This window comes from Ptychodera flava, assembly GCF_041260155.1.
Source record: "Ptychodera flava strain L36383 chromosome 23 unlocalized genomic scaffold, AS_Pfla_20210202 Scaffold_23__1_contigs__length_28996876_pilon, whole genome shotgun sequence".
Lineage (NCBI taxonomy): Eukaryota > Metazoa > Hemichordata > Enteropneusta > Ptychoderidae > Ptychodera > Ptychodera flava.
The window spans coordinates 11,835,967-11,854,923 of NW_027248277.1; the positions used below are offsets into that span (position 1 = coordinate 11,835,967).

General features: G+C 36.9%; 1 protein-coding gene across 1 annotated transcript; it reads left to right on the forward strand.

Annotated features, from left to right (window-relative positions):
• Window positions 1-962: 962 nt before the first annotated feature.
• LOC139124241 (uncharacterized) lies at window positions 963-18,417 on the forward strand. Its single transcript, XM_070690378.1, has 6 exons — window positions 963-2,151; window positions 6,974-7,252; window positions 14,743-14,875; window positions 15,258-15,394; window positions 15,971-16,148; window positions 17,508-18,417. The coding sequence occupies exons 1-6, from the start codon at window positions 1,189-1,191 to the stop codon at window positions 17,765-17,767; spliced, it is 1,950 nt and encodes a 649-aa protein (XP_070546479.1). The 5' UTR covers window positions 963-1,188; the 3' UTR covers window positions 17,768-18,417.
• Window positions 18,418-18,957: the final 540 nt, after the last annotated feature.

Below are 18,957 nucleotides of genomic sequence, written 5' to 3' on the forward strand. Positions count from 1 at the left end.
CTGACCCCCCTATTGGGTATTTCAAAAACATGGTGACCCCCCCCCCCCTATCACCAAAGTCAAAAACAGGGTGACCCCCCCATGAATCCACCGCCCCCCCCAGGCTGAAGAAACTGACCAGTCCCTTATATGGTGATGCACATTTGTTATATGGTGCTGTGCATTTGTCATATAGTGATGCACGTTTGTTGTATGGTGATGTGCATGTGTTATATAGTGATGCACGTTTGTTATATGGTGCTGTGCGTTTGTTATATGGTGATGCTTCTTTGTTATATAGTGATGCACGTGTTATATAGTGATGCACGTTTGTTATATGGTGCTGTGCGTCAGTCATATAGTGATGCACGTTTGTTGTATGGTGATGTGCATGTGTTATATAGTGATGCACGTTTGATATATGGTGCTGTGCGTTTGTTATATAGTGATGCACGTGTTATATAGTGATGCACGTTTGTTATATGGTGCTGTGCGTTTGTTATATGGTGATGCCCGTTTGTTATATGGTGATGCACGTTTGTTATATGGTGCTGTGCGTTTGTTATATGGTGATGCACGTTTGTTATATGGTGCTGTGCGTTTGTTATATGGTGATGCTCGTTTGTTATATGGTGATGCACATTTGTTATATGGTGCTGTGCGTTTGTAATATGGTGATGCTTGTTTGTTATATGGTGATGGCATTTGTCATATAGTGATGCTGATTTTTTGTATGGTGATGTGCGTTTGTTATATCTTGATGCATATTTGTTATGCGGTGATGCGCATTTGTTATATGGTGATGTGGATTTCTTATGTTGTAATGGTGATTTATTATATAGTGATGTGGACTCTCCATGAAGTGATGAGGACCATACAACCCTATTAATCGGATGCAATAAGTGTTTGTATTTTAATGAGAAGTCTAACATCTTGAATTTAGTTTTTAAACGTTAACTATACATGTGATACGATGTAATGAAATCAAGAATAAGTGGTCTTATTACACTTTGTGAGTTTATTGATAAAAAAGAGTTGGTCTCTAAATAAACGCCTGTAGGCATAATATGAATTTTCCTGTAGGCATGGGCCAACAGATTGAGCATGCGCATAATGCCTTCACTGTTCATGGGGAGCAAATGCGTGCACCCTGTTGAGCCTTCCTTTGCCCTGCTGCCTGCCATGCACACAGCTTCTTACACTTAAAATATGGAGAACATTCTGACAAGACTAGGTCTGTCGACCTTGTGGTCTGTTTTCAACGAAAATGGCATCACCCCACGAATGGTCGACAGAATGTCCGATGATCAACTCAGACGATTCGGTGTGACCAGGTTCGGAGATCTCTTCAGTCTCCGTGAAATGTGTGATGAATATAATATGGCTTCTACGTCGGGTTCTTCTGAAAGTGCAGCAGCAAGAGTCAGAAGAGAGGCTAACATGTTGTTTAGCCCGGCAAACAGACAGGGTGGTGATAGGTGGAAGGGGCGAGGGCGAGGCAGCCGGGCTAGAGCAAAGAGAGCAAGAACGTGGACTCTGCGAGTCATGTGCTTGTCTGACAGACTAGCGAAGACAATACCAACGAGTTTGGAGCGGCAGGTACTGTTCAAAGCTGGACTGGGCGAGAAGAAAGTAATTTTTTATGAGAATGATGAGGAACAGGAGGTGATGGACAAAATCGTGTCTGCTTATCCGCAGTTGAGGGACTGCGGGGGCTTCGAAATATTACATTGCATCTTGAACTGCCGGGAGTTGCACGAGTTGAAGTGCCGCTGGAGCGTGCCGGAGTTGAAAGGGCATCTTGGCGCGCAAGCAAAAGTATACGTAAGACCGATCCAGAAAAACTTGAGCACCAAAGCTATCGATGTTGATAGTGCCGCTACTTCAAGTACCTTAAAGGAAACCTGCAGAGGGTGTAGCTCAGAGTTCCCTTTGCACGACCTTCGTAAACATGTTGAGACCTGTACTATGCTCGGAAGTTCTGATTCCGAGGATGAGCTCCCGCCAGCACCACTTGCACTGCCAGGAGATGTACAAGAAGTACCGGAAGCTGGACATGCTAGCGGTACACGAGAGCAAACCGTCGCTGAAACGCGCGAAGATGAACCAAACGTGATAGAACCCGGTAGTATTGAAGGAACCGTCGATCTGACTGAAAGTGAAGTTGGTGACGTAAGTAGCTCACAATTCGTACAGATACAACAAATTGATACATTTGCAACAAAATGAGTCTTTGATGTTAGGGACGGACCATTATATCTTGGGAGGGGGTGGTCAAAAACAGAAAAGAAAAATTTTCAGAGCAGAAAGTTAGGAAAAAAAAAATCTTCAAACTAGTTTGCAAAATAAATAAAAAAATAAATAAGAAGACAAATGCGTAAAAAAAAATCTGCAAAAGTCTTCAAAATTTTGAATTTTTTTTATATTTTTCTGACAGGAAGCAGCTTTCTGTATTTTTAGTACACCCTCCACGCACATTTTAAATATTATTGTATATATTTAGAGTGACTGTATCCCTTATTATCTTTTCAGGACTTTTGTATTTTGACCACTTGAAAATTATAAAATTATAGAGCCTGTTTTCTACTTGTTTCCTGCGTACAAACCAAGCAGGTACACTAGGTCAAACATTGAAACTATGGTAAGGTTGTCAAGACAGAAAGTTATATTTGCCTTTTAAGATCAAGGTGAACAGATGCAGGCCACATCAGCTTCATTTTTTCGCGGCATTTTATTGCAATGGTGAATGCATGAACGGGTGAACAAGTAGAAACACGTCAATAATGATTAACAACATATCAAGTCATGATGTATTATTTTTTTTTAAAAAGGCATTTTCAGTTTTTTTCTAAAAGACAGCCTTAAATTCAACAGCAACACATTTTTAACATTCAACCATACACTACGTAGAATGAATGGAATTTGTTGACCTATATATATCAACATCAGAAGATGGGTTCTCTGTAGCAAATACTGGATAATTCTGTATGACTAATCGTTTGTGTGTAGCAAATGCTGAATGACAATTATCTGAAGAATTTATCCACCCAAAAAAAAAGCATAACAAATCTTAAAGGACTAATGTAGCAAATTGTAAAGAAATTTGACAAGCCCTTTCAGAGAACACTTATTTTTTGACCATAAATGGCATAAATTGCCCTAAAAAGACAAATATTGAAATTTCACCACATCTATACACATCCAATCAATTTGGACATGCTGCTACAGAGAAATAGATGTTTTGATCAAAAAAGGGCAAAATTTGCCCTAAAAACACAAATATTCAAATTTCACTATATTTTGCAAACAGCTTCTCAGCTTGTCAAAATCAATTGTAAATCATGAGATATGCATGATGTTTGGTGGGGTGAATGTAGGCATTTCACCACGCAGTAGAAAGGGAAGCCAGGAAACCAAAATAGTCAACTTTCAAAACTATAGGAAGCTACTGAGGAGCAAGAAGACCATGTTTCAGAGGAAGATGTGTAATCTGAAAAAAATATCCCCCAAGTGCCACCAAATAACACCATTTTAATCTCTATTTTTCAAAAGCTCCAACGGCAGGAGGGGGACACCCCCTCCTGACCTCCCCCCGCGACGTCTTGCACAGCTGCTTGTCGCACCACATCTTTGCCCTCTTGTAAAAACCCTACGGAGAACACTGTCATCATACAGGGAAGGAAACTCATTGCCAACATTGTCTTTTTTTCTGATTTGTCTCATTGATATGAATCATCTGTTCAGAATTGTTTACAGAACCAGGAGTGACACATGTACTGTCATTGGTTGTGCAAAAATCAGTCTCTGATTCCACCACTTCTTCATTCCTTCTGTTCCAGTATTAGTCAGTATTGTTGGACATTCAGTGCGCAAGATGATCTGCAACATTTCGCGAAATCTATCAGCAATATAAATCACTAGGCTATGTATGTTGGGGTTACAGCACACAATCTTATTTGCGCTAGTGATATGGATGTACATTGTATCATCAGACAGCGTCGATCTAAAAAAATTGTAAATCTGAAAATTTACTCAGAAAAAAAAAAAATTTGCACAGCTTTTCTCAATTGGAAAAAAAATTTTTTAGAAATTTACAATTGGAAAAAGAAAAATTTCACAATTTCATTGTGACCACCCCCCCCAAGATCTAATGGTCCATCCCTTAGATTATACAGCGCGCGCGGCGAACGTTTCCCATACACTGTCTAGTCTACAATCATGGCAGTCGTTTCAGGATGCCACTCATGCACAACAAGCTTGACGCCACACTATAGCTGTAGTACATCATCAAAGTTTTCTTTCAGCTAATTTTGTGTACTTTGATTTGGGAAATACAACTCAGATAAAACTCATTGGCATATTTTTCTCGAACAATCCTCAACATCAACCGGACTGACGCTGGGCGTGTATGATGTCGTCCGGGAAATTAAGTGCCAAAATACAGTGAATTATTTCAGAAACACTGGGTGTGTTATTCAATGGCGCAAAATGTACCGTGTTGATTGAATTGCACTTGCATGTGCAAAATCAACACTTTTCTTCAAGTCTATTTTGTAGCTCAGAGAAGTGTCAATTGAGAAAATTTCATTTAGCTGAGACAAAAGAGAAAGCGGGATTAAAGTTTCATGCAGGAGTGTTTAGCATTTTCTGCTTGACAATATTCAGTGTTGTATCGTGTCAAACTTGTTGATAGAGTAGACTGCACTGGCAATGCTACAGACTGCATGCTGAAGGAACTGTTGTCGTGATTGCTGACATCGAGAGGAGAAGAACATATTTTTTCAAAGAATTTACTTGTTTCTTCATAATTTTCTTCCCAATTCAAAAGTAAACACCTAAAAGAAAACTGGTAATGTGCATAGTGCAGTGTTAAGCTTGTTGTGAGTGACATGCTGAAACGACTGCAGTGATCGTGACGAGACAGTGTATGGGAAACGTTTGCCGCGCGCTGTAATCTAACACCAACCAAAGACGAAGACTGAATTTGTTGCAAATGTTTACTTTTCTAATGATAAGGAACATGTAGACTTGTCGAGCTCTGCAAGGCAAAACGGACACTCGATCAAATTCCACTGTAATACGTGTAATTCTATCATGACTATCAGCGTTTCCGTTAACGCAAAATCCTGCGTATTTTACGCAAAATTGTTCTAAAATACGCAAAAAATCATGACTGCGTAAACTAATACGCATTGAGAAATGCCGCTTGGCCTGTACTGGATGCATTGCCTGAACGTGATTCAATGCAAAATAGAACATATACACCTGCTTGCAAGTGACATTTATCATGATATTGATGATATTGCAACATTTTAGACTTTAGCGGACCACAACTCTTTATGAAACATTGTATTTCATCACCACAAAGCATCATGTCAATCAGTTACGTTATATGTACAGACAATGACGCTACAGTTGCAAAGAATTCAAGAATCCATCGAGTCTACGTTGTTGGTAACACAATACAGTTAATGGTCATTACGTCGCATGTTATTTGGAAAGTGTTTACGGGTGACTCTGTAGGGTTGCATCTTGAGAGGTCCCGCTGGACTTTGATCGGTATCTGCTTTTTGTTGGCCCTTTGAAAACACTAATTTCATTGTCAGAAAGTATTTTCTTTGAACATGAAGTCATTAGGCTGCTCAACGATCATATACGAGACATGCATCACGGCAATGCAAGCGTACAGCTACTATACCTTGAATCCCCCCAGGTTATTGTTTTTTGTTAATAGAGCATGCGCATTAAAGGAAACCCAAGTTCGACAGAAAAGACTGCCCAACTCACTTCATGACATATACCGATTCCCACCGACACCGTAGGCGCTGTTGATACATTTTACGCAAATAAAAACCAAGTTGCGTAAAATCATACGCAAGTTTTGAAATTGTAACGGAAACGCTGGACTATCAAATGAAGTCAATTATATACTGTGAGGTGGGGTGTATGTGAACACAACGACCTGTGTACTTGAAGTAGGTTTTCATTGGGGGGGGGGGATAGCAATGGTAGTAAACCGACTTCATTTGATCACAGTCATGATAATGCAACATCTCGCTGTTATAAAATAGATTCATTGATTTAAAGTCAACTAAGCTTCTACTTTTCCTTTTCCATACAAGCAAATCTCATAACTATTCGCACATTACTGATTTTTGGTGATTGTCCTCTGTTTATTTCAATGTGGCCGTGAAAAATCATGAATCAGTCAGACTTTTGTTCTGCAATGTGGATGTAATCTATTTACTATTCAACAGTGAGTGGATTAGGTACTGGAAGCTAGTATTTTTGCTGGAAATCAAAATTTTGTAATACACTAAAATAAAATGCCTTTACTATATGCTAATAAATTTTAGATCAGGCCTGGTAATCTGTTTCTGCAGGAAAGCACTTCATTGATGAGTTTAATCTCTAAATTTTCAGAGACATCTATTGATTGTTTTATCCAAGTTCCACTATTTCAGTCTCTTGTGTCATGTTTTTATTATGTTCATGGGCATTGCAGTCATGATTACTTTCTGATTTTATTATGCTCCAGCAAAGTTTATCAAACTGCACACAGCCAGTATACTATTAAACATGCACTGTATAAAGTTTCATGAAGGGAAATAGTTTTGTGAGTCCTGTCTTACTTTAAATACCTAATTTATGACTTTTGCAATCTTTTTTTCTTGTTTCAAAAATACTAATGTGTCCATCAAACTGCCGCAGTATGCTGAAATACCAATCATATCTTTCAGTGTTTCATGCTGCCAGTCTTTACAAATCCTAGGTTTGTGCAGGATTTTTTGTTGATGCTTTCTTTGGATAAAAATAAATAAATATTGCACATTGGCTCAAACTTTGATGTAAGATGTTGACATTTATGAGCTACATAGATATATGCAATTCAATTATTATTGATGGACAATTATATTGTACATGCAATGTCTTATGTATAAATTATGTAGATTCACAAATTAATGGTAACGTTTTATTAATTCATCTTTAACAGCCCACATCTGATGATGAAGAAACAGTTGACACAATTGTCAACCAAACCATCAAGTACTGTCATGAACACAGTATTTCAAACCCAATAGAAGTATTAAGATATTTTCAGAGAGTTATGGTGACCGGCAGAGCTTTAGAAGTGGAATCTGAAAGTCAGACAGATAAGGGTGAAACCAACTTTATCATGGTGGACAGGAGAAAACTTATGGAAACTGCATTCGAAGAATTAAGTTCTATTGAAGACTTGCGTACAACCCTTGAGGTTCAGTTTTATCAGGAGGTGAGAACATGCTGTGCTTCATTTTAGTGCATAAGGGCATTTAACGAAAATTCTTTGTTTGCCTTCCTTGGATTTTGCCAGCAAGGGAAAAAATGACACAAAAACAAAAGTGTATTAACATAAGGTCAATTATTAGTTGATTTCTTTTGGAAAAATAATATTATTATTTGTATAGGATTAATATTGTGTTTGTTTTCTTAATTTTCTTTTAAAACCTACCAGCATGTGGACAGCAAACAAAGAATTTTATTTAAAGGGCCTAACTGACATCCTATATCCAAACATGAGACTATGTGCCCCAGGGTATGTGACCATTTTCCTGATGTCAGGAGGGGAAGTACCGGTAGTCACATGCCTCAATGGCACATAGTCCCTGGTTTGGACTATAATGTATGAAAATCCGGTCACGACATGCCACATGCAACCTGCGACTTCAAAACTGCGACCTGCGTCCTGCGTGTTTGTCAAACTGCGACCTGCATAGGGTTAGTGTTAGGGTTAGGGTTAGGGGTTAGGGTTATGGTAGCGTTAGGTTTAGGGAAGTCGCACCCCCAACCAGAAGACAAGTTTTGAGCCTTGCCTCTCCCCATGCCGCCGGTCAGGGAAACGTGTAGCTAGGGTACCGGGTTAGGTCGCAGATCACAGTTTAAAGACGCAGGCCGGGGACGCACGTACCGGTCACGACATGCGACCTACGTCCCCGGCCTGAGTCTTCAATCTGTGATCTGCAACCTAACCCTAGCTACACGTTGCCCTGGCCGGCAGGGTTAGGGAGAGGCAAGGCTAAAAAAAACCTGTCTTCTTGTCGGGGGTCCAACTTCAGGGTATGGTTGCAGTGGGCTCTCAGCCGCAGAGATGCGTCGCTCTTGGCGGCCCAACGTCCTGCTGCTCTGGCCGGCAGCGTTGGGGAGAGGCAAGGCTCAATACAAAACTTGTCTTCTGGTTGGGGGTGCGACCTCCGTAACCCTAACTTAAACCCTAAACCTAACCCTAACCCTCAGACCCTAACCCTAACCCTAACCCCTAACCTCTAACACTAACCCTACGCAGGACGCAGGTCGCAGTTTTGAAGTCGCATGTCACATGTCGTGACCGGATTTCAATAATGTTTTAGATAGCTCACTTAAATGTAAATATCTCGAAGTGAGCGCTCACACAGTGGTGTGTCTGACTGTATGTACATGTATGTAGGCAAGTATCTATGTAGGCATGTACGTATCATGTTGTTCGGTCGGTCTGTAGGGACCCGTACGAAAGCTACCAGGTTGTGACAAGATAATGGTGCAACTTTGCAACATTATTTGTCTTACAACTTTGTTACCAGGAGGTTACTAGAATGGTATTCAAGGTTGGTTTTCATTGTTGACATGGGAATGGCTAGAACTGGTGCCAACTTTGTCAGAAGCTTGTAGACTTTACCTTGTCTGAACCTTGGGGACTCCCCTTATCGCTTATGGCAATCTTTGTACAGAGATTGGATAATGTTACATAACAGTTTTACATATCCTCCTTCCCCCCCACCCTTTCCATTAATTTGGGGATAATACCAATATTCCTGCAGGCATTTTAGCAGTATATTGAACCATCACAAGTGCATCCTCATCTTCTTTCCTTCACCAAACTGTAGTGATGGTTATACTTGCACATTAATACTGCACAGGTGTATACATAAGTATGTTTGAAAAGTCTTACCACTTAGGGACAGTGTCACTCATACATTCCACAACAGTCAAGTACAGGTTCTTAATCATGAACCAGATAAGACCTAATGTAGGATGAAAGAACTTATTTATTGCTAAAATGAAAAGGAATAGCAGTGTAAGTGAATAACACTACAAAAATGAGAGACAAAGCTCATATTGAAACTTGAAATAACTTTTGTCAATTGTCGAGCCTTATATGCTCAAAAGTGAAGGATATTCAGGACCAACTTGTCAATACATGAAAAAACCTGACATATTTTCCTTTTACACATGATAAATATATATGTATGAATGCAGTACATCATAAAGTGAAGGATAGGTTTATATTGATTACATCATGGAAATGTAAAAATTAATCATACTTGTCTCATTTTTGAAACACGAGTCTGGTAACAGCAATTACATTTTGTGAATGTAAAACGCCCAATCTATAAAAATTATGTAGCCTTCTTCATCATAAAAATTTCTATCATTTAGGTATTTGTTGCATGCACTTGTTTCTATGTTCCTGGTAAAATTTGAGATGCCTCTATTTCATAATTATATTAATTTTAGAAATTAAACTCAGAATTCTGACTATCAATGTCATTCAGTTCTCAACATTAGGCTGAAGTAATTATATTAGGTTGGTGTTTGGATCAGATTCTTAATATCTTACTATCATGTCGTTGTCAGCTACAAAAATATTTCTTCATGTAAACTATGCAACTGCAATATCAAATATTTGTGGCAGTATAACTCGTAATGTTACTTACCTTTGCAAATAAAAAAATGAATACAAAGCATAAAAACAGTGCTTTTCTCGTTAGTTAAAAAACCTATCATTACAAAGCAACTCATTAAAGTCTAAGTAAGCTAGAAGTTATAATGACAGCACAAAATTGTAGACATAAACAGTGAATTATGCAAAGCACACATTTATGCCAGTGATGTAGCTTGTCATGATTGAAGTCAAATTGACTGAAATAAAGCACACGGTACAGTAGCGTCAAAAGTCCCATAGATCTACAAATTACTGAAATTTTTCCTCAGTGGAATTATGGCTCACCAATTTATCAGTTTTTCTCTTTCTGCATTGTCTTGCTTGAGTACATTAATGGTTGATGACATCGTTGAAATTTGGTACACTGAGTCTGTCAGTTTGATATTTTTTGTGGATGAAAGCTGAAACGACAGAAATTTGGAACGTAAATGTTGAGTAACAAAACCTTTGTCCAGTGCATGAGTACAAGGAACAACCTCTGCTTTTTCATCTTGACTACAGCCACTGTTTGTTTAAAATTTGAAAATAGTTGAACTTACTATGCCAGGCCCTATTAATATTCATACATTGCATGAGAACCCAACAAAATTGGTCCCCTTGTCTAGATCTACATGTACAATGACCCTGATTGATACAAAATTTTGTTTGATCAATAAAGCAGCTGTTATTGATGAACATAAATTAAAAGTTGCAATAAACATACCATTTATCGATCCTGTTATTTCAACTTCTACCGGATACCGGTATTAAACCATGTTATCCAGAATTCTGCCACAGCCTATCCTTAGTGGTGGCTGCAGTATTTCTTTCAAAGGCGTTTGCGATGTGGTGATTTGCACTGTTTCTTGGGCTTCATGATTCAGTGTGATTCCTTGATTGGTGTATTACTGGTCTGGTTTTGGTGACCTTCGACCTCTGCCCATGTGTGACATTGATTCATTGCTGTTTGAGGTTGCCTCATTCAGAGTTTTCCTGTCTCCTGAAAAAAATTGAAATCATGCATGAAACATAAAACCTTGATAATTTAAAAAAAACAGTCTTCAAGTGTCAGAGTCCTAAAATTTTTTGCAGTGGAAAGAATTTACAATACAACTAGGTGTCCCCATGGTAATTAAATGAGCACAATTTTTTGGGTCAGGTTTTCACAAACAGCCACGCATATTTAAACCAACCTTCCCTCTAGGTCTTCATAGTGTTGCAATAATATACACAGTGTGAAAGATTTTTAATTACTACCAAGATTATTTATTTTCAAAATTCATCATGGCTCAATTGGTCTTTTTATTAAAAAATAAAGACAGAGCATTTTTCACAAGTTAACAAAAATGACAAATAGAAATCTTTTTTCTTTGAAGTTAACAGTAGTAAGCTGACAGTCATTTCACTTCACAACCATAGACGAGCAGTCATAAATGCAAGGTTAAGTTTGTAGATGACTGTTACATAATACCGGGTGGATATGCGTTCTCAGATTTGGAAGGAGATAATATTCCTCAGCTCACAAAGTACAATAAATTACGTTGAGAAATACATAATTCACTCATGACGTGCAGAAAGTTTTCTGCATAATGAAATTTTGGAAGACACACAGTATGAATTCTCAACCATACTACTTAACGCAACATTCAGAAAATATGAATGAAATGATCATGCTTGAAATGTGGAGAATTGTAAGCTGACCTTCACAATGATCTGATGTTACTGAAGCCCTATAACCACTGTCAATAGGTGAAAATGTACATGGGATTTTATTCCCGTTCATTATCGAGTGTAATGTATTTAACACAAGACTGCACTGCTCTTGCACTGCCAACCTGACGTTTTTCGGAAATACTGGGCACAGAATATGATTATAGAGACACTGATGGGGTCAATTGTTGTTTCATTTGATTAAATGTGTAAACAGTTCTCCATTGAAACCCAGCCAATACTGCAACCTTAAAGCTATCTCTATAAAGGGAAATTGCAGAAGACAACACTTACCTAATTTCTTTGCTATGGCGCGAAAATAACGCTGTTTAAATTACCACCAAACTTCCATGCGATGCTGTACTGGTACTTTTCCCCGACCTTTATACATTTGTCCTCAGTGACAATGATGAAAGAAACAGTCTGAATACTCCATGTTTCTTCAATTCACCAATACACGAGAGCAAACTTGTTCGAAGCCAAATAAATATCAGTCAATGAGAAAATATTCTCAAATTATAACAATGAAGTAGTATTTAACGCAGCAGAGCCTAGAAGCTCTGATGTAGTATAGTTCAACGGTAACTTTGTTCAGTTCATATATTTGATTTGCCACCAAAGATAACTGAGCGCATCACGTGTTTCATTTGGACCAATCAGTAAGAAACATTCATACGATTGCTGATGTCATCCAGATTGATCGGGTTGATTGTAGTTGTTTTGTTCATGTAGTTGATTTGGCACCAGAGATAATGGGCATATCACATGTTTCATTCGGGCCAATCAGTAAGAAACATTCATATGATGTATGACATCATCGGGCCACTGGACATTTAGTCTTGAATTTGATGTAAACAATAATGGCAGTCTGCAGGTCTCATGTTGTAGAAGTTGCTTTGGTCAGGTGTGGTGTTTTTCTTCAAGTATCTTCAAATTACTGTGACAAGTGTAACATTGATGAATGTAGCTGTAAAATGTAAACTTTGCTGTGGTTGAAACACATTTGTTATTCCCGTCAGTGGTATAAGGGAAAAGTGTATGTTTATGTAAACAGGTGCAGATGAGCCCCTGGCTTAGAATTAAATTTCCAAATACAGGTGAAAGGGACTAGGCCAGCCAAGTTTTGTAAAACTAATGAATCTGTTTTGTAGGTGGCTATTAATACACCTACTAATACATTTATAATCTGAATGGAGTTTAAGGTAGCTACATACCTTGTCTGGGATTTTCTTCATATGCCTTTGTTTTTTTTTTAATGCGCTCTTAAAGGTGTTAGATGAAGGTGATTTTCAAGGAATTTTAATTATCACGCCATATAATTTGAATGGAGCCTCCGGGAAAAAATCGCAGACACAGTTTTGAAGGATATTGTCAAGGCTTGTCAATGAAGAAATTCCAACCGGAAATCTTGCAGCGTGTTCGCATAAGGCGGGAAAAACCGGTTTTTGGAAGGTTCATCAAAACGCTTGTCACGTGACTCTTATGCAAATAATGACCGTGTACTGTGCTTGGCCGGATAGCTCTATATCAGGGCTTTCAGAAAATGTATACTTTATTGGGGTTTGGGACGTGTTCAATTGAGAAAAAAATAAAAATCTGAAAGTGGCTAAAAGGTATTTAGCTACCTTAAATGCCTTAAAATATGGTTCAGTATTAAAATACCCCTGTTCAAAATATAACAAAAAGATCTCAAAATATTTCTGTAGCATGACAGTCAATTTTATGTTTCTGAAAAAAATACATTTTTTGATAAAAATAATTTGCTGCAACTATAGGTTCATGAATATCACTGGATGAAAAGTGAACAGTTACTTCGTAATAAGTATTTTTTTTTGCTTAAAATGTAATTGTGTTTGTTACAAAAGACAGAATATTTCAAGAAATTAGGAAAAAACTACAAACAATTGTTTTCCAACTGAAATATCTCTGTATCAATGTTGTCATGATCTAACATTTTGCCAGCTCACTGGTAATCTTATATTATGGACTTTATACTACAAGGGTCACACATCCTTATGTAATCTCTATACGCCCTGCCTGAATATCATACAAGCAAGATGGACTTGGTACAAGGATTGTACAAGGTAGCCAGATTCTTGTTGATATCATGTGAGGGTTGTTACAAAGATGGGCAACTTCTAAGTCAGTATCAGGCAGGTTTATCAAGGATGTCACAAAGTCTACACTATGTTGCAGTTTGTTGGAGCAACCTTGTAACTTTCGTACGGGGAAGGTTGGTATGTCTGTCTGTCTGTATGTATGTATGTATGTATGTATGTATGTATGTCTGTCTGTAAGTATGTGTGCCTGTCTGTATGTAGATATGTATGCCTGTATGTGTGTATTATGAATGTACGCATGTATGTATGTCTTTATGTATCAATATCTGTCTGTATAATATATATATGATTGGCAGAATAGGGCAATATTGTTTGTAATTAGAGATCTATATTCTGAATGACTGCACTAAATCTAATGACACTTGTTGCAGATGTCGATCATACAAAGATTAACAGTCAAGAAAGGCGTTTTGATATTAGCAGTATCAATAGCTAATTATAGGCAGACTCTTCTGTACTGAACATGAGGATATTTTTGGTTCACATATGGCATTCTGACTTTTTTATGTCAACAGCCATTACTCAGACATGCCTGGACCAGTTTCTTGCATATAATTTGAATTTTGACATTAAATAGCATACCTACTTCTGTCCAACTTGGTAAAAGGACATACAAAGTTCTGTCCAACTTGTTAAAAGGACATAACCCTATGCCACTACTTGTTTACAATCCAATCCAATATGGGTATCAGTCACAGACAAGGCTTTGGTACCCACATTCCTTGTTCCATGCGCATCATATCAACTTCAATTTTTTGTCACTGCTAGTGACAAATTCCTAATTACATGGGAGACTATGTCATTGTCAATGACTTGTTCTTGTGTGTAGCAGGTTTAATGTGTACATGCTGGTACATTCAGGAGTAGAGATGAGAGTTTGTTCAAATGAGCATGTTTGTGTAAAAAGTATGCAAATGAGGCAAAAAAGGCAAAATCTTGCAAATGAAATTGATACTTAAATTTTGGAACCACAGGCCAGATTAGGGTGAAACTCCTTAGGGTTGCCATAGACATTCAAGTTTAGGTGAAGTTTTCATACTTGTAGTTTTGAGACCTCTGTTAGGTTTCTCCAAACTGGTCAAATTTTAATGTTTTTACTTTTTGAGCAATTTTTTCTGTTTTCAGTAAAAAAATCAATTTCTCTGAAACTTGGTGTCTGTTACTTTTTCTTGTAATGTATTTGTAAAGTAAAATATGCATTTTTGCACCCAACAGCGAGCTCGTGATTATGGTGGCCCAAGAAAGGAGTTTTTTGTTTTGATCCTAAGAGCAATCAAAGAGCATTATTTTGATGAAGGGCTCAAAGTTCATCTTCAGGAAGATTACCATACAGTTGGAATAGTTATAGGTATGTTGTATAAGTTTCTTAAATTTTTGATCACAAAAGAAATAACTATCAAAGAAATAACTATTAATTATGGTACTAGTGGTCCTAGTGCTTAATGCAACATGGGAACCACTGAGACAGATGCTTATATCGTCAAAGCCCATCATTACTGAAAGACAAAGTGATGTTCTTTTATGAAATGAACATTCATACCCATTACTTGAAAAGCTCAAGCCACATGTTACATACACAATACATTAGTGATATGGTACAGTAAATCATTTATTGATAGCATGTAGCTGTTTTGAGTTTGCACCGAAATTGTACACAATTTCTCACAGCTCTCTGGTAATGTGTTATACATTTTTTCAGGTAATTATTGCATTGTTATTTATGTTGATAGGTCTAAGTATTCTACAAAATGGAAAACTTCCCCAGTTTATGAACAGCAGCACTGTTGAAGAGTTATTCCATAGCAGTGATCCATCTCCATGTATTCTTAATTTGCGTAATGGTCTTGCCAAATTAGGAATCTATCAGGTACTTATATTCTCCATTATTTACTTCACATACAGAGTGATACCAAAGTTTGGAACAGAATATGATATGCAACCATTCTCATTTGAGCAAACACCATAGAACCATTCATAGTTTTCACATATTTCAATAGTGTTTGGGAGAGGAGATGGTGGCTAAAATATCACTGCATGTTAAAAGTGGCTAGACTAATTCACAGATTTTTAACATTTTTTCTGAAACTCATCAGAAGGACAGATTGATGCCTGTAGTTTTGATTGATGAGTGGATTGATGACATGAATGAGATTATATTCTGCTCACAGTCACTATTGTCACGATTTGATTTCACGTTTCTTCTTTACACTAACATTTGCTGTGAACAATAACCTAATTTTTCATAATTAATGTGCTTTTTCCGGTTATCTGTGCTAAGTACTTCAAATGGCAACATAGTTTATATTTTGTGAATTTCTTTCTATCAGTGAGTATGTCAGTTGCTGTAGCCAAATGTTACAGTTTCGCATATGTCATTGACAATTCCTGTGTTATTAATGGTAGGTCCATAAAATAATTTCAAATAAATGTCTCTTCTTCATAGATTTGTGTTGGGATTCCAACCTTCATTCATCTTTTTCAACCAAACCCTTCAAGTGCTTTAACAGTCAAAAAGGTGGTCACACTATTGACCCCACTCTTCAGTGAAGAGGGTTCCAACAAAAGAACATTTGAAAGTAAAGTATATTCACTGTTCTTAAAGTATCTCAGGGAAGTTGCAAGTAAGTTGTACACTATACATATGTAACAATAGTTATTCAAGACATGTACTCATATTTAAATTCTGCTGTCTATGCTGTCAATATTGAATTTCATCATATCCATCATCTGCCAAGCAGTTTGGTACAAATTATGTAATGTTTCTGATGTATCATTTGATAAGGTTAACACAGTCACAAAATTCATCTGAAAGCTAACTATATAGAATTGCTATGAATGTTAGTGTGCAACAGTTCTGTTATGCCACAATCCTTATTTTGGTAGCTTGCAAACACTGGAACCCCAAGTTGCTATTTTGACCATGTGCATGCCTTTTTGTCTGACCATTTGTCTGTTGGTCCAGTGTGCATTAACAGACTTTTTCCAGCGAGAACTTGAGAAACTTCACATTTGTCCAATGTCATATAATGTGGTGTATTAGAAAGGTGTAGAACTGATTAAAATTTATGGGCTTCACATGCAAATGTGTGTGTGTTTTATGAACTCCTTTAAATTACACCATATCTCATAATTTGCCTAAACTTATTTTATGTTATATATTGCATATGTATTCATTTGTTCATTTGAATTGGTGGTCTGAGTGACAGCGCAAATCATTTTTATTTCGACATTTTGGCATGACCTTTGAATATTAGCATCCATAATAGATACTGATATCAAATTATTGATACGATGAACAGACTGCTGTACTGTTGATGTACATATAAATTTTATTGTACTGATCTATAGTACACATTCACGTTTGCCCAGTGTTTTCAGATCCTTCTGAGATAAGTCTGATAAAATATAAGGATGTGACATTTCAATGAGTTATATGAGATATCCCAAGTCACATGCAACAATCAATAAGCACAACTACTCCAAAATATATTTAAAAACATGTTATGTTGTGAACAGGTGAAAAGTGAACAATGGACAAAGTTAACCACTAGAAGTGAAAAGTTGAATAACAATAAATTAACTTGTGGTGCGAACATGTACTTTTGAGAAAAAGATGTAAAAATTATTAAACAAAAAAGTAGGTGAGAGCATTAGTGCTTATGGGATTATCCTAATATTGTATACTGGAGACAACTATGAGTTAGTATAAGGATTGCATGAGCTAACACTCAAATTTTATGTTGACATTCTGATTTGGTGCAGGGACAATATAGTGGGATGTACAGAATCATATCAATTTGTTTCATGATACAATTAAACATTAAGTCTGCCAGTTGGCCATTTTGTTTTTTTCATGTCAAAAAATTCCTCAGACATGACTGATTCAATCATGATTTCCTACAAAGTTGTCTAATATGTTGATCAAATGGTGACTTTGTCATTGCTTATGTCTTACTCTTAAATATTTTGAATTGTTCTAGGTGGCAGAAGAAATCGAGTGTCACTTTCAAGTGTTATACAGTTCACAACAGGGGCTGACGAAGAACCTGCCCTTGGATTTGTCATCAACCCAACAATTTTGTTTGTTGAATTCACAATCTCATTTGTACCAACAGCTAATACCTGCATCAACTGTTTGAAGTTACCTAGGCCATCTCTTAGTTGTCCACTTCCATCCAGTGCAAGATTATTTCACTTGTATGATTATGCATTCACCAATGCTTTCTTTGGTAATGTGTGAGGTCATGTGTCATAGTCATAATTGCTTAGATAAGTGAAATACCGGTACTTATCATAAGGGAAAAAGTCAGTTTTGTTCTGATTACATGCATGTTCACATGATGTGATCAGCAGGAACATGAATTTTCAGATCTTTTGACAAAAGTTATGAAAGGCTACTGCCATAGCTTTCCATGTGCATTTATGTTGTGTGCAATTTGCAGAAGAACCGGCAGATATCTCAAAACATTTTCGTTGAGGATTTTCTCAAAATGTATCTTTCAAATTTGATGCAGAATCACTTATTTGTGTTTCTCTTGCTTTAGTGGTGTTGGAATTTTTTCAAATTTGATTTGTATTTGATCATAGCATTGTTACTTTAAAGAATTTCATTGTCAGTGTATCAGACAAGAATTGCCTGATGTCAGGGGGAATTGCCAAGTGGAAGGCAAGGTTTAGTATTGTGTGATAAAAAAGTACAATTTCATTATTTTTTAGTACCCATTTACTTTATGTGTTCACACAAGTGAAAGCTTATATTGCAACATATACTGAAACAAAGAAGCATTTTCAGGTCATATCTGATCATTGTGTGGTTGTCTATTCTTGGTAGAGCTGGTGATTGGGTCCCTATTAGCCATGGATCCCAAAGTTATCAGTAATTTTGGCCAAATTTAGGGATAACCATATTTCTCCAAATAATGGTGTGGTTCTGAGGTTATAACTTCATTACAGCATTTTTGTCCTAGATTTGACATAAGACCTCTAAGAACTTTTGTGGCTCTTGACCTCAAATGTTCTTGAAATAAATAATAAGCACAGTTAAGCAAGTTTGAACCAGTTACATAACCATGTTTATATGTAGGCACATATAAACAAACATACAGAAAGCTCTTTATTGTATGCACCCAAATGCAGATGTTGAATTTTAAGGTGATTTTATGTGCCCCTCAACCTCAACATTAATGATTATTGTTGAAGGGGTGCGTTCTGTGATTTCTTCCACAATTTTTCCTTTTTTTGCCTCCTTTTTCCTATATTGCTGTCTGTTGTACTTAATTGTGTCATTATTTTGCAACCAGGACAAGATTTGAGTAGTTCTTACAAAAATTATGTTTGATAAGTATTTGATAAGTATTTGATTGAACATTTTGATGTGTAGATTTGTTACCTGTAGAAATTTGTATTGCTGAATCAGATGCCCTTTTACAT